We start from the raw sequence: 27,002 nt of genomic DNA on the forward strand, positions 1-27,002 counted from the left end.
AAGCCGTGAAGAAGATGAAATTTTACCCTATCCCCGGGGAGGTAAATGTCTCCTGCCCACCTTGCTAGTGATATATGTACCGCTTGTGTTAGGTACAGTTTTAGCTTGAAAGAAGTGAAGATTCCCCTATTAAGGTCCATAAAAGGGGCAACCATTCATTGTCCTGAGATTTCAGGATTTTTGGACTCTTGGACTGCGGCTTGATTTTAAAAATGTCATAAAATCTTGGGATTTTTAGAATTACAATAAAATAGTTACATTGTAATGGTCTTTAATAAAAAAGGGAATACCAACTAAATATTATCTTCGTTTGGTAATTTCGCAATTCAAATCAATACTTATTAATCCTAGCAACTTAACCAGTTTTATCACACCTAATATCAAATATGTTAATATAGCTCTTAAAGTAAAAGTAAAAGTTTTTTTTTTTCTAAATTGATCGCGCGAATGTTGCACGACTACTACCATGGGCTTACCTGTGGTAAGCCCATGGGGGTGGGCTTACTTGTGGTAAGCCCATGGGGGGGGGGGAGTATGTACGTAGAGATAAATGTTTGGCTTTAGTATCGATTATAGAGCCCTTTCCGCCCTCCCCCCAGAAGCTGGGTACGCCCATGACTACTACAACTTGCCTGCGAATGGGACCTTTAATTGACGTTAACATATTATGTCCCTCAGTCAACAAGTGTTAGCTGTGCAGCCGTCCCGCTTTAATATGGGATCTTACCAGCAGAACGGCACCCCTGTAAGTATATCTTCTTCTAGCGCCATCTCTTGTCAGGAGCTCGTAACAATTACATCTCAGGGTTCCGTAAAGTGCTTAGAATTTCACAGTCCCACGAACTGTGTTAGTTTGGCAGTTAATATTTTCACAGATGATGCATTTCTGTTCATTTTATGACTACAGATACAAAAAAAGTAATAGTACAAAAAAAAAAACAAAAAACCTCACTAATTTGTAACTGTTAGTTTAGTTAGTTATGCAAAAATGAACACTCCTGCCTTAACGACTTTAGATGAAAATAACATAAATTAACAAAAACCTTATTTCTCAAATTGAAAATTGGAGTAATCATATCAAATTAGTGTATGTATTGTCGGTCCTCGATATATTTACAAAGTTTTAACAAAATCAGACCGTTTGAAGAGCGAGAAATGGCTTGACGGGAGTTTCTTTTAATTTTAATTTATATCTTTGTTTTTTTTGAAGCCGTGGTAGCCCAGTGGTAAGACTTCGCCTTGCCTTCAGGAGGGCCGATTTCGAATCCCAGCACGCACCCCTGACTTTCCAAAATAAGCAATTACGCTTTAAGCAATTAAAATATTACTTGCTTCAACGGTGTAGGAAGACATCGTTAGGAGACCTGCCTGCCTGAGAGTTCACCACCAATCCGCACTAGGCGAGCGTGGTGGGCTAAGGCCTAAAGTAGTGTAGCTGGGCTGTAGTGCTGCCCTTTAGTGGTCCGGTAATGGGTTGATATGATGCTGATGTGCTGATCTTTGTTTCCAGCACTACCCTCCCCCTAGTGGCCACTATCCCAGCACATCAACCTGGGGGTATGAACTTTTTGATCGGAATCCTGAGATTCCTGAAACTGAAGGGCGACCTGCCGTGCACAGCTTATACGATTACGAGAATTGGTAAATATGTATTAATTAATTTTTATACCATTAACTGACCGGTAGCCCATAAGGTGTCGCTGGGAGCCGCTGGTTTCCAGCGGCTCAGGATAGTGAATTTTGGTACTCCCTATAAAAAACCTATTTCCATCTGTGAACGTCAATCGGATGAAATGGTGATTTATTTAGTTTACATCTTGTAACAGGGGCCACTTACACTAACTAGATAGAACTACATAATTTATGGATATAACTATAAGACAAATGAATTTAAGATGACATTAAACATTATACAAGACATTATGAAGTGAAGGTCATTCAATATTCTCAGAGTACCTCAACAATTCATGGAACAATGCTGTCCACCCGTCAAGGAATAAATCCCATTGAGCATTGCTGTCCAAGAGCGCGTTGAATGACGTCAATTAACGCGGTATAGGTGTCATGCTACAGTGTCACAGAGATATGATGATAAGAGCTTTTTGACACTCGGCCGAAGTAGTACCGCCAAGAAGCATTGCTTTGTTCCGGTCCACGGGCACATGAGGCTAAATACCTACGCCTTAGATTGATGGACGCTGGCGCTTTCTTAGTTAACATTACTGAATATTTTAGTCACTAGTATATACCGTTATGGCTAGATATGCATTATAGGCTTATATAAAAAGTCCCCTGAACTTAACCGACTTATCTTAAAGATCGCTTTACATTTCTTGGTGCCAATTCAATATTTTTCAATTCAAAAACATTCAATTCATCGACTTAGTGTCTGTTCTCAGAGTGACTATAAGTGAAATTGTCGAATGATCTTCCACGTGTCATTCGTTACGCTAAATCACATAATATTTTTAAGAGTCGTCTAATGAATTATTATCAAACACTGTAAGTATGATAACTATATTCCGCATTTACTTTCTGAACCGTTACCGTCAACATTATTATGTATAGTTTTAGTATGATTTATTTTACCGTATACTTTATTTTACCGTAGGGAAATATGTATTAGTTTATTTTATTTATTTTATATATTTACTGGTTTTGTAATTATTAGCAATGGGCAAGAGACAATTATATCCCCGGGGAAAGGATAAAAATTTATCTTATCCCACAGCCTTATCAACTCTCAGAGCACTGGCGCACAAGTGGAAATAATATTCTAGTGATATATACATGTATTAATAAACAGGGGTGAACTTCTCCTATTCCCTGTTACCGTGCTTTAGCAGGTGGACACGTTAATTATATCCCCTGTCCGGGGATATAATCGGGGGATATAATTTTTGTTTCCTGCCTGTGCTAGCCCTGCTGTAGGGTATGGTTTTTTTTTTATATTATGGCAAGAATTGATACTATAAACTTGGTGCCGCGATCACTGTTAAACTGTTGCAGTGGTAGAAACTGTGTCGCCACAATTAGCGCCCACCTCCAACAATAAATGTATGGGACCAATAAAACAAATGTATAAGAAGAACAAACGAAAAACCTTTCATATACCTTTCGCTAGGACGCATCTTAGAAAAAAAAGCCCCGATAGCCCACATATGTGCTGAATACAACGTAATATTACGATTATTACCTGGCATCGACATATTTCACAACTCTTACCCGGTATTTAGAAAAAGGTTACCTATTGGTTAGCACTCCTTTAGGATAGATATTGCATACAGAACACCTGTTCCTTCCTGTCTTTATTATTTTTGCTGTGTTTACATGTCATTATTATAATTTTTTGTGAATTTCATGGGCACCTGTTATCGATGTACATATAAGTGAATGTGTAGAATATTGTAAAAGTTTATTACTGTATATGGTATATGTGTATAATGTATATTGTTAGTGCCCTTAATAAATAAATAACCCGCATGGTGGTGCGCCAAGCGTGGTGCAAACTTTGTTACGGGAAGCTAAGACCAACCACAGCCGTACAGACAGACAGCAGGCGAGTCGCTCGGAGTCGCTGGAGGCAAGCGGTCCAGGACCGTGGATTGTGGAATTCCCTTCAACATACCTATGTCCAGCAGTGGGCGTCCATTGGTTGAAATGATGATGATGATGATGAAATAACAATAATGATCAAGTTTCTAATACAAAAAAAAACATGCAGTGACTTATTTAGTGTGTATGGGTGTGTATAAGTCTGTGGGAGTGTGTTCATGTTTGTGTGTCTGCTTAGCCAATGCATTTCTATAGTTTGGGCCTCAATTAAAAATCCGTTGAAGTAGGTCTTTCCTACATCACTGCAGGATAGATTCATAAGCCAATGTATAATAGGACTTCTACATTTATGGACAGTTAAAGATATATATTTGAAGTAAAATTATTTTTGTTATATGGGGTAAGTACAGCTAGCATTGTTAGAGTTTTGAAGGCCGATTGGCGCAGTTTTCTGATTCCAAGGCCGTGGGTTCGATTCCCACAACTGGAAAACGTTTGTGTGATGAGCATGAATGTTTTTCAGTGTCTGGGTGTTTATATGTATATTATTATTATTATTATTCATAAAACTATTCATCAGTCATCTACCCATAACACAAGCTACACTTACTTTGGGGCTTGATGGCGATATGTGCGTTGTCGTAGTATATGAAGAAAAAAAATAAAAAAAATCTGTTCTTTTTGTCCGTGATTGCGTGGGTACGGAAATGAATACCAGCCTGACAGGATGCCTAGTAACCAGTGAGCTATACGCAGCTAATTGGCTACCGAGTATACCTACACGTTATCGATAAGATGTGTTGGAGAATGGAGAATGCGTTATAGGTATTCTGCCTACAGTGGAGATTTCCTTGAGCCGAACATGACCGCACCCAGTACCAGCAGCGCCGTCGAGCAAGAAGGCGGGGGCCAGCCTGAGGAAGTCACCTACAACACTACTGACCTCGTAAGATCTCCAAAGTGTTATAACCATGAAATTTTTCACAACGCACTCATTATCGGTAACAACTAAAAAAAGGGAACTTGCAGTTCCCTTTTTTAAAGTTTCAAAAGTACGGTCGCTTCTCCAAAATGTTACAACCATGAAAATATTCACAACGCACTCAATATGGGTAACAGTATATCATAAGTTCCTTTTTTTAAAGTTGAGTGAATGTTAATGATAGCATATATTAATTTCGTCACTGGTGGAATGACTTAGTCGTAAAGCGCTCAGGCCGCGATCGCCACAGGGGACCGAAATTTTGTATCGATTTAAAATTCCATTAGTCGCCTCGTACGACACCCGCGGGAAGGTAAGGAGTAGGGTAGTGGTGAGAACTGTATTCTCATCTGCCGCTACCACACGGCATTCACGGACTCGTCATCGCAAGTGGGGGGGGGGGGGGAATTTATGAAACCCGTCATCACAATGGGGGGGTGGGATATATTAAACCCGTTATCGCAATGGGGGCAGGGGGGGGGGGATTTATCACCCCCCCCCCTCAATTGCGGTGACAGGTGAGAATACAGTTCTCACCACACCGTACTCTTCCCGCGCGTGACGTACGAGGCCACTATGGGAATAAGCATAACAAATGACGGGCAGCAGTGTGCTCTGTTCTACTACTACCATATTGCGATCAGCAACTCGTGCTGATTATGGGCAATTTCTCCCGTTGGGTTGGGCCTTTAGTCCAACAGTGGGCTATGATAGACTATTGATAATGATGAGTCAGGTAAAAACGAAGGCGCATGGCATTTCTTTACTAATAAAGTTCTTTACTAACATTTATAGGATAACTCGCAACGGAATTATAGTGCCGTTCCGCCTTACTACCAAAATGAAAACGTAAGTATTTTTTTTGCTATAACTCGCACATCCATTTGTCTATTCGCCATTTTTAAGGTTCATAGCGTCTTATTAGGGCTCAGTACCCAAATTATAAAATGGGACCGTGTTACTACGAGTCTGCTGTCCGTCTGTCTTTACTCATGAACCGTGAAGACAGTTGAAATATTCACAGATGATGCATTTCTGTTACCGCTATAACAACTAATACTAAAAAACATATTTAAAAGTGCGTCCATACAATAGACATGAATTTTGTGCCGTTTTTATTGATAATGTTACCGGACCCTTCGTACGCGAGTTCGGCTCGCAATCGGCGGCTTCTTTTTAATACAACAGGTAGATTTAACGGAAAGGAAACACTAAGTGATACATCAAAACAACACAGGCTTTATTTTCAAGAAAATTGGAAAAAGATCCTTAAGAAAATTGTAAGAACCTAAGAAGCAAAATTTTTCCTAAGAAATCCATGACTTGGCGTGCGCTGAAACAATCATTGATGATAAATAAAAATAAAAAATTAAATTAAAAAAAATATATATGTATTTATCATACACCTTAATTTTAGACCAAAAATATGCGACATATTTTTGTTTTAAAATTTTAGTATATCGTCGGTAGAAACAAAAGTGGGTTACTCTAGTATCGCAGTACTAAATAAAAGATTCTGATTTCAAATAAATAGGTATAAAGGGTATTTATATCTCAGTAAAATACTTTTTAATCCATTCCATTCGGACATTTAATGTCCGATTATGAAGATAGAAGTTATCGCGAGTTAAAAAAAATGTAAGGACTTCCTAAACGTTTTTTTTTTTTAAACTAAACGCGCACAGTTTTAATAAACAAATATTAAAAAGTGAGTTTCGAATTAAATCTTTAAATTGATATGTAATCGAGATGTGAGCGTTCGAACGGAAAAGAGCATGATATAAGTAGAATAGATTTAGACATTTTATTGTTTTTTTTTCTTACTTCATTAATTTAATTATTCCCGATCTATGATATCCATATAAGAAATCCAAACTTATTTACTAACATTTTCAGATACAATTGGTTCCCAACTACGCTGTAGCACAAGCGCAGTACGAAAATGACGGCGTAAGTAATGTTTGCGTTTACGCTATTATAGAGATTAAAAATTTAACTATGTGAAAATAAACCAAGAAAATCGCAATCCGTAGCTGAATATGTCAACAATAGTTTGCACACAAGTTGTTAGCCGCTATGTTACGCGCACAATTAAAAACCCAAGCAACAATTTGCGCACGGACTGTAGCCGGCATGTTTGGCTACGCATAGCTAGTTTCTAGGTTTTTTTCTTATATACTAATACTTCAACTAGATTACACAAATAAAATAATACATAATATAGTAAATATTAAAAAAAAGATAATAATAATAATATACTTTGACATATAACATATACATACATAGCAGTAAATACTATTACAAGTCGTCTTTGATGTGTAACTGTAGTATAATGTGTAACTTATTATTCTTTTCTGCAGTACTAAAATAAAGTTATTATTATAGTCGTAAAAAAGTAATAGGTAAGTAAGTTGTTAGCCGCTTTGAACATACGAGTATAATCTAATAACCTCACCAAACCTGGCGCTCCGACTATAGACCGCATGTTCGGCTACGAATAACGAGTTTCTGGTTTCTTTTCCCCTACTTTTTAGGCAGTGAGTATTTTATGCTATGGCTTCATACAGCCAAACTGGGATCGATAAGTTTCGTCTATTTTGACAGAACTAGGTGGGGATTTTATTGATTTTGTTCTAATATTATATATTTTATACTCCCATAGTTATCTTTTTTACTATGCATATGAGAAAACTAAGTTGTTAAAATTAAAGAAAATGGGTGATATATGGGGTATGTCGGTAATGGTATTATTGATATCATTGCTCCTCTTTTAGCCATAATTTTCAATGAATGTGTTGATTTAGGTACTTTCCCAAACCTAATGAAACATAGTAAACTCATTCCTCTATTTAAATCTGGTAATCAAAATGATATAAACAATTACAGACCTATCTCAATCTTACCAGCTCTTTGTAAAATATTTGAAAAAATTATATTAAATCAACTTTTATATCACTTTAATGTAAATAACTTACTACACCCTGAGCAGTATGGCTTTACTAAAGGTCTTAGCACAACGCAGGCGCTAAACTTATAAAACATGTTTATGATGCCTGGGAATGTTTACAGAACGCCATGGGGGTTTTTTGTGATCTATCTAAAGCTTTCGATTGTGATGATCATAAAATCTTGCTTCTTAAGCTAAGCCACTATGGTATCCAAAACGTTGCACTAAATTTGGTTGCCTCTTATCTCATCAATAGAACCCAAATTGTTTGCATAAATGATGCAAAGTCTCAGGGTTCAAATATCTCGATTTTGGGTCCTTTTCTATTTTTAGTGTATATAAATGATCTACCATACCATGTCAGTGGAACATACGACATTGTATTGTTTGCAGATGATACATATCTAATTTTTAAGACTGACAGGAGTAAAGACAACTCTGACGACGTAAACCGTGTTATGTCGCATGTGTCACACTGGTTTACAGTTAACAACTTACTTCTAAATGCAAAAAAAACAAAGTGTGTCGAATTTATCTTACCAAATGTAAAGAAAATTAATAAAAATATAATGATTAATGGTGAATCACTAAAAATGGAGACCTCCACAGTTTTTCTGGGCGTGACCTTGGATAATAAGCTTCAGTGGGGTTCCCATATAGATGCACTAGCGGGTAAAGTAAGCTCGGCTGCCTACGTAGTCAGAAAAACTAGACAGATTACTGACGTTGAAATAGCTAGGCTTATTTATTTTGCGTACTTTTATAGTGTTATGTCCTACGGAATCTTGTTATGGGGTAAAGCTGCTGATATCAAAACTATATTTATATTGCAGAAAAGAGCTGTAGGATCAATATATACACTTAAATCACGCGAATCCCTCCGTGAGAAGTTTAAAGAAATAGGTACACTTTATGTAGCTTCACAATATATTTATAATAATATAGTATTTGTAAGACCACATATTAGTCTTTATAAACAAAAAGTGGATATAAACAGTCGAGTTACAAGAAATGGTTATAAATTAGTGACATCTGCATATCGTCTGCGAAAGGTACAGGGGTCATTTGTGGGATTGAGTATACGCTTTTATAATATGATTCCTAAGGTAATTTTGGACCTACCAATGCATTTATTACAGCGAGGATACTATACAATTGATGAATTTCTTAATGACAATGTTGCTTGGAAGCATCCGGCTCCGCCTTAATTTTTCTATCTCACAAGATAGAAAAATGAATGTTAAAATGTAAATTGTTTATGTTGGAAAAAAGAAACTGCTGAGTTTCTTGCCGGCTTCTTCTCGGTAGAATCTGCCTTCCGAACCGGTGGTAGAGTCACTGTAAACAAACAGACTTGACGTTTCAAAAGTGCTTATATTAGGCCTACTTGAAATAAATGAATTTTGAATTGATTTTATATTCCCATAGTTATCTTTTTTACTTTGCATATGAGAAATCTAATAAGATATTTCTTCATAGCAAACCGCGGGGCCAAGCTATACTGTAATGCCGGGACCATCGCGCCACCAAGATGAAAACGTGAGTAAAGTTTGCATTCACGATGAGATAGGTAGACAAAACGAAAAAATATCATTAAGTATTACGTGAAAATAAACGGAGAAAATTGCAATACGTAGCTGAACATACAAAGTAAATGCTGCGCACAAGTTGTTAGCCGCTTTGAACATACGAGTATAATGTAATAACCCAGGCAAAAACTTGCGCTCGGACTATAGACAGCATGTTCGGCTACGAATAGAGAGTTTCTGGTTTCTTTTCTCCTACTTTTTAGGTAGTGGGCATTTTATGCTAAAGCTTGATACAGCCAAACTGGGATTGATAAGCCTCGTCTATTTTGACAGAACTAGGAGGGGATTTTATTGATTTTGTTCTAGTACTATATATTTTATACTCCCATAGTTATCTTTTTTACTATGCATATGAGAAAACTAATAAGTTATTTCTTCATAGCCAATCGCGGGGCCAAGCTATACTGTAATGCCGGGACCATCGCGCCACCAAGATGAAAGCGTGAGTAAAGTTTGCATTCACGATGAGATAGGTAGACAAAACGAAAAAATATCATTAAGTATTACGTGAAAATAAACCGAGTAAATTGCAATACGTAGCTGAACATACCAAGTAAAGGCTGCGCACAAGTTGTTAGCCGCTTTGAACATACGAGTATAAAGTGAGAACACAGGCAAAAAATTGCGCTCGGACTATAGACAGCATGTTCGGCTACGAATAGTGAGTTTCTTGTTTCTTTTCTCCTACTTTTTAGGTAGTGGGCATTTTATGCTAAAGCTTGATACAGCCAAACTGGGATTGATAAGCCTCGTCTATTTTGACAGAACTAGGAGGGGATTTTATTGATTTTGTTCTAATATTATATATTTTATACTCCCATAGTTATCTTTTTTAATATGCATATGAGAAAACTAATTAGTTATTTCTTCATAGCCAATGGCGGGGCCAAGCTATGCTGTAATGCCGGGACCATCGCGCCACCAAGATGAAAGCGTGAGTAAAGTTTGCATTTACGATGAGATAGGTAGACAAAACGAAAAAATATCATTAAGTGTTAGGTGAAAATAAACCAAGAAAATTGCAATACGTAGCTGAACATACCAAGTAAAGTCTGCGCACAAATTGTTAGCCGCTTTGAACATACGAGTATAATGTAATAACCCAGGCAAAAACTTGCGCTCGGACTATAGACAGCATGTTCGGCTACGAATAGAGAGTTTCTGGTTTCTTTTCTCCTACTTTTTAGGTAGTGGGCATTTTATGCTAAAGCTTGATACAGCCAAACTGGGATTGATAAGCCTCGTCTATTTTGACAGAACTAGGAGGGGATTTTATTGATTTTGTTCTAGTACTATATATTTTATACTCCCATAGTTATCTTTTTTACTATGCATATGAGAAAACTAATAAGTTATTTCTTCATAGCCAATCGCGGGGCCAAGCTATACTGTAATGCCGGGACCATCGCGCCACAAAGATGAAAGCGTGAGTAAAGTTTGCATTCACGATGAGATAGGTAGACAAAACGAAAAAATATCATTAAGTATTACGTGAAAATAAACCGAGTAAATTGCAATACGTAGCTGAACATACCAAGTAAAAGCTGCGCACAAGTTGTTAGCCGCTTTGAACATACGAGTATAATGTAATAACCCAGGCAAAAACTTGCGCTCGGACTATTGACAGCATGTTCGGCTACGAATAGTGAGTTTCTGGTTTCTTTTCTCCTACTTTTTAGGTAGTGGGCATTTTATGCTAAAGCTTGATGCAGCCAAACTGGGATTGATAAGCCTCGTCTATTTTGACAGAACTAGGAGGGGATTTTATTGATTTTGTTCTAATATTATATATTTTATACTCCCATAGTTATCTTTTTTACTATGCATATGAGAAAACTAATAAGTTATTTCTTCATAGCCAATCGCGGGGCCAAGCTATGCTGTAATGCCGGGACCACCGCGCCACCAAGATGAAAGCGTGAGTAAAGTTTGCATTTACGATGAGATAGGTAGACAAAACGAAAAAATATCATTAAGTATTACGTGAAAATAAACCGAGAAAATTGCAATACGTAGCTGAACATACCAAGTAAAGTCTGCGCACAAATTGTTAGCCGCTTTGAACATACGAGTATAATGTAATAACCCAGGCGAAAACTTGCGCTCGGACTATAGACAGCATGTTCGGCTACGAATAGTGAGTTTCTGGTTTCTTTTCTCCTACTTTTTAGGTAGTGGGCATTTTATGCTTAAGCTTGATGCAGCCAAACTGGGATCGATAAGCCTCGTCTATTTTGACAGAACTAGGAGGGGATTTTATTGATTTTGTTCTAGTATTATATATTTTATACTCCCATAGTTATCTTTTTTACTATGCATATGAGAAAACTAATAAGTTATTTCTTCATAGCCAATCGCGGGGCCAAGCTATACTGTAATGCCGGGACCATCGCGCCACCAAGATGAAAGCGTGAGTAAAGTTTGCATTCACGATGAGATAGGTAGACAAAACGAAAAAAATTCATTAAGTATTACGTGAAAATAAACCGAGTAAATTGCAATACGTAGCTGAACATACCAAGTAAAGGCTGCGCACAAGTTGTTAGCCGCTTTGAACATACGAGTATAACGTGAGAACACAGGCAAAAACTTGCGCTCGGACTATAGACAGCATGTTCGGCTACGAATAGTGAGTTTCTGGTTTCTTTTCTCCTACTTTTTAGGTAGTGGGCATTTTATGCTAAAGCTTGATACAGCCAAACTGGGATTGATAAGCCTCGTCTATTTTGGCAGAACTAGGAGGGGATTTTATTGATTTTGTTCTAATATTATATATTTTATACTCCCATAGTTATCTTGTTTACTATGCATATGAGAAAACTAATAAGTTATTTCTTCATAGCCAATCGCGGGGCCAAGCTATGCTGTAATGCCGGGACCATCGCGCCACCAAGATGAAAGCGTGAGTAAATTTTGCTTTCACGATGAGATAGGTAGACAAAACGAAAAGGTTTTATTAAGTATTACGTGAAACAAACAGAGAAAATTGCAATATATATATAAAATTGCAGCTGAACATACCAAGTAAAGGCTGCGCACAAGTTGTTAGCCACTTTGAACATACGAGTATAATGTAATTACCTAAGCAAAAACTTGCGCTCGGGCTATAGACGGCATGTTTGACTACGAATTGCGAGTTTCTGGGTTCTTTTCCCTACTTTTTACTTTTACTAATTACTTTTAAGGTTTATTTTATGTAATAAAATATTTGTCCGATCAAAGTCGTTACGTAACGCTATGGGGAAAAAAACAAGAAGGAGTGGAGCTAGCCTACTGGAAGCAATGTTAACCTAGAGTTAACCTAGTGGGAGTTCTCCGTTATGTTCTCAAAGTAGTGTGAAGTCTACCGATCCGCACTTTGCCAGCGTGGAATAAAAGTTATAGGTTTATGAATAGTCGAGCTAATTCGGACGAAAAAAAGCTTGATGTAGCAAAACTGGAAACGATAAGCCTTGTCTATTTTGACAGAACTAGGTGGAGATTTTATTGATTTTGTTATAATATTATATATTTTATATTTCCATAGTTATCTTTTTTACTAAGCATATGAGAAATCTAATAAGTTATGTTTTCATAGCCAACCGCGGGGCCAAGCTATGTTGTAATGCCGGGACCATCGCGCCACCAAGATGAAAATGTAAGTAAAGTTTGCGTTCTCGATATATGATGATATGATAAAACTAAAAAGTAACATTTAAGTGTTACGTGATATAAACATAGAAAATTGCAATTCGTGCCCAAACGTACCAAATAAGGCTTCGCACGGCAGTTTTTCGCTGCTTTGAACGTACGAAAACAATGAAATCACCCAGGCAACATTTTGCGCTCGGACGATAGACGGCATGTTTGGCTACAAATAGCGAGTTTCTGGCTTCATTTCCCCTAATTTTTTGGGTAATAAATAATTCGTTGCATCAAAGTTGTTTCGTAGCGTTATGGGCCAAAACGAAATAGGAGCGGAGATAGAAAAGGGTAAACATCGTAAGTTTTCTTCATAATGTTCTCAAAGGAGTCTACCGATCCGCTTGGGCAAAACTGGAATCGATAAGCATCGTCTACTTCAAAAGAACTAGAATGGGGTTATCATGTTTTTGTTCTAATAATATTTATTTTATATTCCCATAGTTATCTATTTTACTATCTATATGAGAAGTCCAATAAGTTATTTATTCATAGGCAAACGTGGTGCCAAGCTATGCTGTAAAGCCGGGACATTCGCGCCACCAAAATGAAAGCGTAAGTAAAGTTTGCGTTTAAATAAACGTGTAAATAAACCAACAAAATGGCAATCCGTAGCTGAACTTATCAAATAAAGGCTCAATGGAACGATAATGAATATCAAAAAAAAATATTTGTTATTACTAATTCATTACAAAACAACGTTTATTACAGATAACATAAAGTAACCAATATATTACATTTTATATAATTTGATATTTTTTTACAAGTTGTTAGCCGTTTTGAACGTACCAGTATAATGGAATACCCTAGGCAAAAACTTGCGTTCGGACTATAGACGGCATGTATGGCTACGAATTGTGAGTTTCTGGGTTCTTTTCCCTAATTTTTACTTTTACTAAGTATTTTTAAGGTTTATTTTATTTAATAAAATATTTGTTCGATCAAAGTCGTTACGTTACGCTGTGGGGGAAAAAACAAGAAGGAGTTGAGCTAGCCTACTGGAAGCAATGTTAACCTAGAGTTAACATAGTGAGAGTTCTCTGTTATGTTCTCCAAGTAGTGTTAAGTCTACTGATCCGCACTTTGCCAGCGTGGAATAAAAGTTATAGGTTGATGAATAGTCGAGAAAATTCGGACAAAAAAAAGCTTGATGTAGCAAAACTGGAAACAATAAGCCTTGTCTAGTTTGACATAACTAGAAGTGGGTTTTATTATTTGTATTGAAATTTTATATATTTTATATTCCCATAGTTATCTTTTTAATGCGCCTATGATCAATCTAATAAGTATTTTCTTCATAGCCAAACGCGGGGCCAAGCTATGTAATGCCAGGACATTCGCGCCACCAAAATGAAAGCGTAAGTAAAGTTTGCGTTTACGTTATACGATAGGGACATGAACGAAAATGTAGTATTTAGGTTAAATAACCCAGGCAACAACTTGCGCTCGGACTATAGACGACATGTTCGGTTCCTGGGTTCTTTTGTCCTACTCTTTAGGTAGTGGGTATTTTATTCTAAAGCTTGATATAGCCAAACTTGGACCCGATAAGCCTCGCTTGGTATGATAGAACTAGGTGGGGATTTTCTTGTTTTTATTCTAACAACTAGTTGTCCCGGCGAATTTCGTACCGCGGATCTTTTTTTTTTTTTGATGAATGTGATAATTTAATACTTATTATCCTATTTCGGACTAAGAGAAATCCAAAACATCAAATATCTTAAAAATTGGTCCAGCCATTCTTGAGTTATAAATGGTGTAACTAACACAACTTACTTTTATATATATAGATAATATGTTCATATTTTATATTCCCATAGTTATCTATTTTACTATCCATATGAGAAATCAAATAAGTTATTTATTCATAGGCACACGCGGGACCAAGCTATGCTGCAATGCCGGGACCGTCGCGTTTTCAAAATGAAAGGGTAAGTTAAGTTTGCGTTCAGGATATGATATAGAGATATTACGAAAAATTTACTTTAAGTATTACGTGAAAATCAAAAAAAAATATCTAATCTAATTTTATGGTGACCGTCACCCCAAAATGGCTTATTACATATATTTACTTAAAAAGGCTATAAAATGAAATGACAAGTAAAACAATATACATAGTATTGAAAGGGAGTGAGTAATATCAACGAATTAAATAAAAACTAAAAACTTCATAAACATTTTTTTATCACTTCACTACCCTGGATTTAAGAGGAAAGTCGAGTGATGACCAGTACTTAGGATCTAACGTATTATTTTTATTAGAGTTGAGTGCATTACGTGTTGAGGGGTTTTTATATTTTAAATATTAAATTATCCATATGAGAAAGCCAACAAATTTAATTAACATTTATAGGCAAACTTGGGGCCAAACTATGCTGTGGTTCCTTCACAATCTCATTACCTAAATGAAAGCGTAAGTAAATTATATCTTATAGAATATGGTATGTAAATAAAACGGAAGGATGTCATTCAATTCAAAAAATAATTCAATAATTAATATTAATTCAATTTAAATATTCATTTAATCAAGGTGCGCGGTGATAGCCTACTTTTATATTGTGAGAGTTCTCCATAATATTCTCAAAGCAGTGTGAACATGGTGAGCGTGAAATAAAAGCTATAGGTTTATTAAAAGTAGAGGCAATTTGAACCTATGTTGCTATACATAAGATAAATCTAATAATTTATTTATTCGTAGGCAAACGTGTGGCCGAGCTATGCTGTAGTTCTGCCACAATCGCACCACCGAAACGAAAGCGTAAGTAAAGTTTGCGTTTATGATGTGATAGAGAGATAAAAGAAAAAGGTAAAATTTAAGTATTGCGTGGAAACAAACCGAGAAATTCGCAATCCATAGCCGAACATACCAAATATTGTCTTCGTACAAGTTGTTAGCCGCTTTGAACATGCGAGTACAAATAAATAACCCAGGGAACAACTTGAGCTCGGATGAAAGATGACATATTCTTCTACCGAGTTTCTGAGTTCTTTTCACCTGCTCTTTAGGTATTGAATTTCTGTTCAATAAAATATTAGTCCAATCAAGGTTGTAGCATAATGCTGTAGCCAGTAAATAACAGAGAAGCGTTGACAGTCTAGTGAAAGTGGTGTTAGGCTAGAGCTAACAACGGGACAGTTCTCCATAATATTCTCAAAGGAGTGTGAAGTCTACCAATCCACACTTTACCAACTTGGAATCAAACTTATAGGCTAATGCATAGTCAAGGCAATTCGGACAAAAAAGCTTCATATAGCAAAATTTGGACCGATAAGCCTCGTTTGGCGTGACAGAACTAAGAGAAGATTTAATTGTTTTTATTCTCATAGTATCTATTTACATAGTTATGTATTATACTATCCAAAATGAGAAATCCAATAAGTTATTTATTCACAGGGAAACGTCGGCCCTAGCTATGCTGTTGTTCAGCCGCAACCGCGCCACCAAAATAAAAGCGTAAGTAAAGTTTGCGTTCACGATATTACAGAGAAATAAAACAAAAAGTCGCTAGGTCGATAGAACTTGGAGGGAGTTTTATTGTTTTTGCTCTCATATTATTTATTTAACGATCCCACATTAGTCTTTATTAACTCCCGAAGCAAAAACGACGGGGGTCTGATTTCAGGGGGATTTTTTTAAAAATATTTTTTGGATGGTGAATTAGTCGGGACAATAGCTATATTGTGGATGAAAATGGTCCGAGATGGCAACAGAACTAAATTGCAGATTACATTTATTTCACAACTCTCTCAATATAACCCATATCAAAGGGAATGAGAAATTGTAATTAACGAAATGAAAACTAAAAACTTGATAAGAATTTCCATTCAGTGCTCTAGATTGATGGGTTAAGTAGAGTACATAGGACCTAACGATTCACTTTTAACAAATTCACTTGTTGTGATATTATTAAATTTTAAGTTTAATTTTAATTTAATATCATTCATATGTGAAATCCAATATGTTATTTATTAAAATTTACAGGCGAACTTGGGGCCAAACTATGCTGGGTTTGCGTCACAATCGCACCACCAAAACGAAAGAGTAAGTAAATTTTGTCAATCAAAAAATCGCAATCCGTATCTGAACATACAAACTATAATCTGCGCACAAGTTTTTAGCTGCTATGAACATTGGAGCACAATGGCTAATTGTAAATGTAATAATTCAATATAATACCATTTGGATATTTAATTTTCCAGTATTAATCAATATCTTTTTCATATAGAATTTTTTGAATTTTTCTATTATTTATATTCATACAAAAAAACTAATAATATAGTAACTTATTAAAATGTTTAGGCAAACTTGGGGACCAACTACCCTCAAGTACCGGCACAATATCAGCACCAAAATGAAAGCGTAAGTAAAGTTCACGTTTACCATATGATAGGGAAATAACCTACCAATCTGCACTTGGCCTGCGTAAATAAAGCTAAAGACTTTTGGAAAGTCGGAGCAATTCGGACGAAAAAAAACATGATGTATCGAAATTGGGATCGGCTCGTTAATTTCATACAACTAGAAGGGTTTTTTTATCATTTCCATAGTTGTAGATTTATTTTATTAATAAAGTTATTTATTAACATTTATAGGCAAACTTTGGGCTGAGCAATGCTGTAGTTCCAACTCAACCGCAGCACGGAAATAAAACTGTACGTATAATAAAAGTATAAATATAGTCAAGTTGATTATACTCGTAGGTACGATGTGATAGAGAGATTAAACGAGAAAGCAACAGTTAGCCGTTTTGAATATGCAAGTAAAATAAAATAACTCAGGCAACAACTGGCAGTCGGACTATAGTCGCCATGTTCGGCTTGCAGATGTAAATGTTTCAGAGGTGTAGATGTAAATACCTCCTGGCATTAATCTATAACTTACGGTAGTTTTAAATTATTAATAATATTTGGGTTAAATTTGTTTTTTTTGGTTATGCGATATATATGTCCATGTGATAAATCTTATAATAAAGTTTTTTATAAACGTTTATAGGAAAACTTGGAGGGGAGCTATGCTGTGGTTCCAGAACAACAGCGCGACGAAAATGAAAGCGTAAGTATAAGCTTTTTGAGCTCGTCCGGAAAAATACCATCGCCATGCTTATTTCAATGCTGTGTTTTGGTCGTGAGGGCGTGGTTGCCATAGTAATTACAGGCACATAAGGCCATTCATCGTATAATTTACGCCTGTGAAGCGTTGATATGTCTATAGGCGATGGTTTCCACTTACCGTCAGCTGGACCATCTGCTTGGTCAATTATTGATCACTATAAAAATACCTAAACCATTCTTATTCCGAGAGTAGACCTGTCCTGCAACTTTACGCTTATTACTAATGATAATCATTGTGAGACGGTTATAGAAACATAAGTAGCAGTGCAAAATCAGTGTCTTTGCTATCAACATGCATTGAAACACCTGTCAATTTTGATGTTTGCCTGCGATTGGGTTTTTTCGATTTTACTTAGAAACTCAATATTTAAGTAAGTCCAACCATTTTTGACTTTTTGCGAGACCTTAATAAAACATACTTTTTAAATTGTAATGGGAACATGTAGTCTTGTTGCTGATAATTCTTACGAGTCATTGCAAGAGTGCCGCGTCTGGTGACAGAAGGGCTGGCTTATTTTTGCTTAAAGGATCAGCCTGGCTGGTAACCATATTAACATATAACCATATTAACATATTTCAATCTACGAAAGCGGAGGAGAGTTTAAATAACGATTGAAAGTTTTCTACCTAGCAAAGAATCATAACATCAAAAACCTTAACCTAACTCAACTTAAATACGCGCGCGTTGATCGGTGTTTTCGCGGTTATTTCCCCTGAGTTCATCAGTAAATTTTATAATTCGGATCTTGCGCACAAGTTGTTAGCCGTTTTTAACAACTTGAGCTCGGACTATAGTAGGTATGGTATCGAATCACCAACTGTGGGTGTTGGGATTAATTAAATTTTGATAGCCTTAGTGATTAACACTGTGGCTTCTATCCCCGGCACTTTGGCTTCCATCCCCTACTTCAATGAATGGAAATGTGCATTTTAAGCAAGTAAATATCAATTGTTAGGAAAACACCGTGAGAATTCTCCATCATGTTCTATTTTATTTCTATCGTGGAATAAAAGCTATAAGATGATGCGTCAAGGCAATTCGGACGAAAAAAAAGATAAAGCAAAATTATTATCGGCGTGCTTTGTTTGGTGTCATAGAGTTAAAAGGGAATTTGATTGTTTTTGTTTTAAATGATTTAATTAATCATTCACATAGCAGTTAATCTATTTTATTACCTAATAATGAATTTAATTTAACATTTATAGGCCAACTTTTCGCTGAAGGATGCTGTTGTTCCGGCTCAATCCCAGTACGAAAATATAAGCGTAAGTAAAGTTTGCATACAAGATTTGATAGAAAAATTAAACAAAAAGGGAACTAATGAATTAAGTAAATCTATAAAAATTAAATAAAAGTCTATAGTTAGACTATAGTTTGCGCACAAGTTCTTAGCCGCTTTAAAAGAGTAGGTACAACGAATGACCAAGGCAACAACTTGCGCTTGGACTATTGTCGGCTTGTTCGGCTTGTAGATACAATATGATAATAAAACAAGATATTTTTCCTTTGTTATATGTTTATAAAATAATCAATGTTTCATTTTTGTTTGAGTCTTCTTTTGGCGTATTGATATATCCACATATCCATATGAGAAATCTTATAACAAAGCTATGTATTAACTTTTTCAGGCAAACTTGGGGCAGGGTTGTGCTGAAGTTCCAGAACAAGAGGGGTGCGAAAATGAAACAGTAAGTAAAGTTTGCGTATGCGATATGATAGAGAGATTAAACAAAAATATAACAATTAAGGAAATCGTGAAAAAAACAGAGAAAATCGCAATCCGTAGCTGAACATACAGACTATAACAGCCGGTGCACAGGTTGTTAGCCACTTTGAACCTACGAGTAGGTACAATGAATAACCCAGGCAACAACAGTATGATACTAAAGGCCAAAGGGATGTGTATTTTCCGGTATCAATCAACAATTAAAGATAGTTTTTGTAAACTAAAAGGTTACATTAAAGGAAATCGTGAAAAAAAACCAAAAAAATCTAAATCCGTAGTTGAACAAACAGACTATAGCCTGAGCACAGGTTGTTAGCTGCTTTGAACATACGAGTAGGTACAATGAATTTGCGCTCGGACTATGGTCGGCTTGCAGATACAGAATGATACAGGTATATGTATTTTTCCAGTATCAATAAAAAAAATATAGATATTTTACGTATTTTATATTTTCAAAAAAATTATTAGAATTAGAATCTTCTTTTAGCGTATGGATATATCTACATATCCATATGAGAAATCTAATAACAAAGCTATTTAATAACTTTTACAGTCAAACACGGGGTCGAGCTGTGGCGAAGTTCCAGAACAGGAAAATGAAAAAGTAAGTTAATTTCGCACATCCAGACTGCAACTGTCCCGTTTACGATAGGAGACATTCCGGGGAGATTTTAAAGCCCCCGTGTTTTCAATAGATTAATTACATAAAAGTTGAAGAAATGGTTGCAAGGTAAAAATTTGTACTCTGTTGATGATTTTTCCAATATGACAAAGTCAACTGTGACATTTGTTTTTTTACTTTGACATTGAACACGAATTTTCAATTAATGTTTTTGTTTTTATTTTAAATATTTTTTTACTCTTATTATTACCGCTATTGTATTATTGTATTGTATTAAAGTTGCATATTTTTACATTTATTCTATGTGTTGTAATTGCAATCAATGCTTTGTAATATTTGCACGTCAGCTATAAGCGGCAATACAAAAAAAAAAAAACCCAGTGCGGATTGGTTTACTCCGCACACCTGTGAGAACATGTGGAACTCTCAGGCGTGCAGGTTTCCACACGATGTTATCCTTCACCGTTGAACCAAGTGATATTTCAATAGCTAAAACGCACATAACTTAGAAAAGGTGATGGTGCGTGCTGGGATTCGAACTCGGCCCCCCGAAAGTGAAGTCGAGCCCCTATCCAATGAAGCCGATAAATACATGGTAATGATATTCATTAACATTTACAGCGCAATGGAATTCAAGTGCCGACAATCAAATTTGGAGGGAGCGAGACGGGGAATGTAAGTTTAGAATCAGTGTGACGGATGTTAATTTATCTTAGTGCAAATCTGAAATCCAAAACGCTGCCCATTTTCGGGAACTTACAGGCATGCAGGTTTCCCCACGATGTCATCCCCCACCGTTGTATCAAGCGATATTTTAATTGCATAAAACGCACATAACTCAGAAAATATAGCCGGTAGCCACCGGTACCACATTGTCTATGTACAGCGTCGCCTGTCTATATACTTGCCTACTGTAATTTGTTTACATTTACAGAACTTACTGCCGTTCGGTGATGAGATGCCACTCTCAATCCACTTCGGGGAGGCCATCGCAAGCGTAAGTTTCAGAATCAGTTTTAATAATTATTCGAACAAACAAACAACCGGACCGATTTGCGGTATGGGTTTAGTATCGCTGTACCATTATACAGGTTGGCCCGCTACGATGTTACACTACATCATCACTTACCATCAGGTGAGATTGCAACCATGGGCTAACTTGTAGCGGAATATAATAAATATTGTACACTGTAAAAAATAGGTATTCCGCCATTATGTGGCTGCTGACATGAGACGTCTTGAACCGATTATCATCAAACATAAAACACTAAGAACACAAACTAAGAGTACTCCCGTCTTATTCACCTTTCTAGTTTCTAACGAAAATCAGTTCATAGAATCCGTTCGATGTCGCATTCTTACATACACACACACACACACACACACAAACACACACACACACATATACATATATGTATATACACTAACGCGCACACCCACACAAGCACTCACTCGCACAACGCGGACACACACGCACGTGCACAACAAACACACACACACACACACACACACACACACACACACAAACATACACACACACATACACACAAACTTACAACACTTTTACACGGTTTTGCGTCGGAGTTTAAAAAGTGTAAAGGCGAAATACTTACACCTTTTTTTACAATGTTATGGATTTTACCAAATTCGTGAGAACAATTCCATTTAGGTAGTAAGAAATTAAACTTTAGAGCTGTGTATGTTTTATTTTTTAACGCGGGGTAGGTACGAGTAACTGATAGTTAAATGATAAGGTTATTTATTAACATTTACAGAATATACCACAGAGCGATGGCGGGATTGCAGTGAAGACAATTAAATTTGGAAGGGGCCTCAAAGAGAATGTAAGTGACAGAATCACACTTTTTATTAATACAATAGGCATGAAGAAAAATTCAAATTTCAAATTCAAAATACAAATTCAAAATTCAAATTCAAAATTCAAATTTAAAATTCAAATTCAAATTCAAAATTCAAATTCAATAATGTTTTATTCATGTAGACCTTATCACAGGCACTTATGAAGCGTTCGTACACTTAACATGTTACACTAATGTTAGTGATGGTGATAACTGCATTCGTTAGTTTAAAACTAAAGCGAGGAGGGTTCCAAACGCGCCCTGGTCTAAGAACCCACAAAAAACTTAGCCAGGTTTTTTTTTTGTTATCACCATCTCACAGTCTAGTTAATGTTGAGCTATGAAGTAAGAGCAATTCATACCCAAGCTTTTTTTATCATACATGTAATCCTTAATATAATAATAGAATTTTTCTATAAGCTTACGATTTATATAAACTTTGAACTTATTGAGACACCTCAAGGATTTCATCTGGTAATTACCCTTAAATGAATTAATAATTTTATGCAGCCTTAGTAAACTGCACTCCAAGTTTATTTTTACAGTCCACTTTCTTTTTAAAATTTGACAGTAACAAAGTATCGCTAAAATATTGTATTAAACGTATATCTGCTAATATTATTAGTGAGATTGTTCTTTATTTTCAATAAACAAGACTGCACAATGTAGCGATCCGCCATGACAGGTGAAACGCCGAATGACGTCACGTGTATATAAACATAATTTTGTACCACTTGAACTTCGAAAAACGCTGCGTAGATCAAATATTTTTTTGTTAAAAACAATCAGCTGCTCAGTTTTATGATATCAATACAAAAATCAATAATCTTTAGTTATGAAACAGAGGACTTTCTATATATTATTCTAGCAGAAGAAAGCAATATATTGTACATACAATTAGAATTTAATTAAAATATAAACAGTAAATAGATATTAAAAAAGTGTAAAAAAGATGTTGCACTATAAAAGGTAATCAAAAAAAAAAAAAAAACTTCGGGCTCAATAATGAATAATTGAAGTAGTAATACTTCAACAGAATTTTAACAAGGACTATGAAATTTGAATTATTCTTCTTTTTGACTTTGAATTATCGCTACAGATCTAAAAAAAACATTTAACGATCACAGATTTGCTACACATTTGGGCCAAGCAGTCAAATAGAAAGCGTTTTTTATATTTCTTCATTTTATACTAATATATCTATTACCTGTGTAAGTTTGGAAGGAATCGTTAAAGTTTTCACTATTGTACATTCTGTTGTGCGGGCTTCCTTAAACATTTATTTTATTATGTTTTGTATTTGTTGCTATATATTACTGTAGGTTGTATTTACTTACGTTTACAGAAACTACAATCGTGCGATGATGGGATTCCAGTGAAATCAATCCACTTCGGCGAAGACGATAACGCGAATGTAAGTGTCAGACACAATTACAATTTATAAAATTGGTCACGGACCGTTGTAGACCAGTGGCGTGCACTGAATTTCTTACCAGGGTATGCATAAGGCAGGAAAACGAGTTATATATCAATTTTAGGGTAAGCAGTGCTTTTAAGCATGTATGAAGTGCACGCCACTGTTATTTAAAATAAAAAATAAATATTATTTCACATACATTTTAATTGTACAATAGTTTCATATACGAAAATCCATTAAGATACATTTTAGATTTTTTTTAATTATTGTCCGATTTGCTATTTGTCATGTGCCGTTATACTTGTAGGATAATTCGTATCGTGTTAGGCTGTCATGCAAAAGTTAGACAATGGCAGAGAATCAGTGCGTTCATCGTCAGAGTGCCTTTTTTTTTGTTTATGAGGGGAAATCTTAAAAGATGCCAGACCTCAGGGAAGATCGGGTTATGTGGGATATTTATCTAGAAGAACCCCCTCGGTGGCCAACCTCGGCACATATTTGGGAGGCTCCAGGATCTCGCACCGGTGCCTCCCTCGTACAGTGCATGCAGTGCAGTGCAGAGCTCCTCCCGGGAGGAAATATTCCCCCGACTTCATGTGCCTCGCTATGGGCTACGGCAAGCTGCTGTCCTCCCCGGGTCGTGTAAATGTTAAACCGACACGACCCGATGTCCCTTCATCTGGGACTATTGATCAGACGGAGTTGGGCCTCGGCCTGTGCAGGATCGGCTCTCTCTCGGTCGCGCTCGGCATTTCTAATCATTACAATCTCGCGCAAGGAGACCATCGCCCTCCATGCGTCAGTCTCCACCAGCATCGTCAGAGTCATCATCATCGTCATCACATCAACGTCCACTGTATTTATTTATTTATATAGAAAAAAAAAAAAATGTCGTCTGTCCACCTCGTTGGGGCCGACCAACGCTGCGCTTAACAGTTCGGGGCTGCCATTCCAGCGTACCAGTATCTTCAGAGTGCCTAGTGTGAAATTTCGTATCTATTCGATCTCGTTAAGTTCACTGCTATTTGTATGGAATCGAAGAGCGCCATCTAGTGAAAACACTGGAAAACAGTTTTCTCACAAGATGGCGCTATTAAGATTTCATACACACACATAATATCTCTAGGCACTTTGAATTAATAATAATTTTCCCGCACGAATCAGTGTTAAATGACGATTAATTAAATAATTAATGTTTCTTTCCATAAATATACTCTATTTTTCACGCCGGTGATTCAAACCAGTGAATGAGAATTTCATTGGTGATTCAGTTGCGTTCACGGATTGAATCAGTGAACAGAATTCGTACGCATGTACGTGAGCATATAAATAAGAATCATGACAAGTTACCTTATATGAGTTGCCTAGTGAAAAGCGATTGGTGAAAGGTAAACGTATGCCTAGGAGTCTTTGATTAAGCGTTACTTACTTAGAAATTGCTTTGCTAGTAAAAACGGGTATAGGTGCAGTAAATTCTCATTCACTGGGTCGAGTCACCGGCGTGCAGCTTCTATCATTTGTTTACATTTACAGAACGGGTCTGGGCCATGTGACTCTAGCGTTCCGCTGGAATGCATTAGCTTGCGTGAGGACGAAAACGCGAATGTAAGTGACACTGTCACAGAGATGGATGTGTATCTTAGGTTTATGCGTGTTAAATTTATTCACATGCGACATAATAAATAAATAAATATACTACGAAATTACACACATCGCCATCTAGCCCCAAAGTAAGCGTAGCATGTGTTATGGGTACTAAGATGACTGATGAATATTTTTATGAATAATATACATAATGACTTGTAATATACAGATAAACACACAGACACTGAAAAACGTTCATGTTCATCCCACAAACATTTTCCAGTTGTGGAACATCTGTGGAACATCCATTGTGTGGGTTTACATCGACATAATTAGATTATATTAGTTTTTATTATGTTATTATCATATCGACCCCTTACCGGCCCACAACGGGGCACGGGCCACCTCCTTTAATTTAAGGCGTGGTGGACTAAGGAGTCCCCCACGCTGGCCCAGTGCGGATTGGTGGACTATCTTATACTTAATATACAAAGCTGAAGTTTGTTTGTTTGTTTACTTGAACGCGATGATCTCAGGAACTACTGGTCTGATTTGAAAAACTATTTCAGTGTTGGATAGCCCATTTTTCGAGGAAGGCTAAAAGGCTAAAGTCTATATATATCATCACGCTTGGACCAATAGGAGCATAGCACCAATGAAGAATGTTTCAAAATCGGGGGTTTTATTTCTTTTGAGAGCTTCCGCTTTAACATATACACTTATAATTATATGTATGTAATATATTGATATGATTCTATTTATAGTGTATTTTTTACTGCAAACGTAGAATAAGGCAAATATAATATTTTTGAAAAGACTATTTTATCTTGTTACAACAAATAAGTATAACTTCTAACGCGTGTACAAGAGTACACGCACGTTTTATTCTTGTTTTTGTCATTTCTTGTTCTCTCTTTTTTATCTATCTATACTCTAATTCTGACTATACAGTTATATATTTTATTAGTATTTCTGCAAGGAGTACAATAAGGGTGCAGGGTAACAGAAGTGCGGGCAAAGTCGAGGATAAAGCTGTCTGTTAAAATTATAATGTTATTTTTTAACTCTTACAGAACAGCTCGGGGCCGAGCGTTGGAAATTTGATCCAAGAAAAACCCCAAGACGAAACTGAGAAAACTGATGCAAAGGTATGTGTCAGAATCACTATCACTAGAGTGTGCTACTTCGATTCCATAAAAATGTACACAAAATATTGAAAAGAATGCACATATATCCTTTTCAGGGTCCTTTACCTCCTTGGCGCAGCGGGTAGCGTGTGTTGTGTGTGGTTTTAAGTCCCGGATTCAAACTCCAGCAGGGGCAATTTGGGAATTTATATTACCACCCTACCGACAAAAAAGTGCCGCTAGGCGATTTAGCGTTCCGGTACTGCGTAGAATTTAGAAACCGATGAGGGGTGTGGGGTTTAATATAACTGCCGGCCGTACCCCTAACATAAAGACGCAAAAACGACGGGTGTTATAAGTTTGATTAATGTGTGTGTGTGTGTGTGTGTGCGCGTGTTTGTGTGAGCGCGCGTGTGTGTTTGTGTGTGTGTGTGTGCAATACGCATGCTTTTAAGCATGTATGAAGTGCATGCCACTGAATGCACCGCATGCAATAATGGCTGAATTGTGGTTCTGTGCGTTCTCAATCTGTGACTGCACCATTATTTCACAGGACGATGAGAAACGCAACGAGCCTTCCTTCTCCGAACTGCTGAAGTCAATCAAGTCCTCAAACCCGAGGAAGCGTAAGGCCGAGTCTGGAGAGCCGTCGTCCAGCGACAAACAAGAAGATTAAGTCTCCAACCTTCGAGGTTATGATGCCAATCATCATTGCGTAAAACTAATTTCGGAAGTACTGTTTTAATTCAGTAATTTATTGTGGAATATGTTTGGGGGAGTGTCACAAATGTGACCGGGCT

The 27,002-nt window shown here is 36.5% G+C and overlaps 1 protein-coding gene across 1 annotated transcript; it reads left to right on the forward strand.

Moving 5' to 3' along the window:
* Window positions 1-687: 687 nt before the first annotated feature.
* Window positions 688-27,002, forward strand: LOC120636293. Its single transcript, XM_039907710.1, has 32 exons — window positions 688-745; window positions 1,511-1,641; window positions 4,381-4,501; window positions 5,333-5,386; window positions 6,434-6,487; window positions 8,964-9,023; window positions 9,456-9,515; window positions 9,948-10,007; window positions 10,440-10,499; window positions 10,932-10,991; window positions 11,424-11,483; window positions 11,916-11,975; window positions 12,651-12,710; window positions 13,250-13,309; window positions 14,056-14,112; window positions 14,626-14,685; window positions 15,108-15,167; window positions 15,453-15,512; window positions 16,149-16,208; window positions 16,737-16,796; window positions 17,055-17,114; window positions 17,348-17,407; window positions 17,748-17,807; window positions 19,073-19,132; window positions 19,496-19,555; window positions 20,147-20,197; window positions 21,150-21,212; window positions 21,991-22,059; window positions 23,420-23,488; window positions 25,025-25,096; window positions 26,149-26,223; window positions 26,756-27,002. Exons 1-32 carry the CDS (start codon window positions 716-718, stop codon window positions 26,876-26,878), a joined length of 2,109 nt encoding a protein of 702 aa, XP_039763644.1. The 5' UTR covers window positions 688-715; the 3' UTR covers window positions 26,879-27,002.

The sequence above is a fragment of the Pararge aegeria genome, chromosome Z, assembly GCF_905163445.1.
Source record: "Pararge aegeria chromosome Z, ilParAegt1.1, whole genome shotgun sequence".
NCBI classification, from domain to species: Eukaryota; Metazoa; Arthropoda; class Insecta; order Lepidoptera; family Nymphalidae; genus Pararge; species Pararge aegeria.

Excerpts from the sequence above, each read along its gene's own strand:
- LOC120636293 (XM_039907710.1), top strand. The coding sequence starts at position 716 with ATGGGATCTTACCAGCAGAACGGCACCCCT. Across the intron at positions 10,008-10,439 it reads CGCGCCACCAAGATGAAAGC|CCAATCGCGGGGCCAAGCTA; the intron begins GTGAGTAAAGTT and ends ATTTCTTCATAG. Across the intron at positions 26,224-26,755 it reads CTGAGAAAACTGATGCAAAG|GACGATGAGAAACGCAACGA; the intron begins GTATGTGTCAGA and ends ATTATTTCACAG.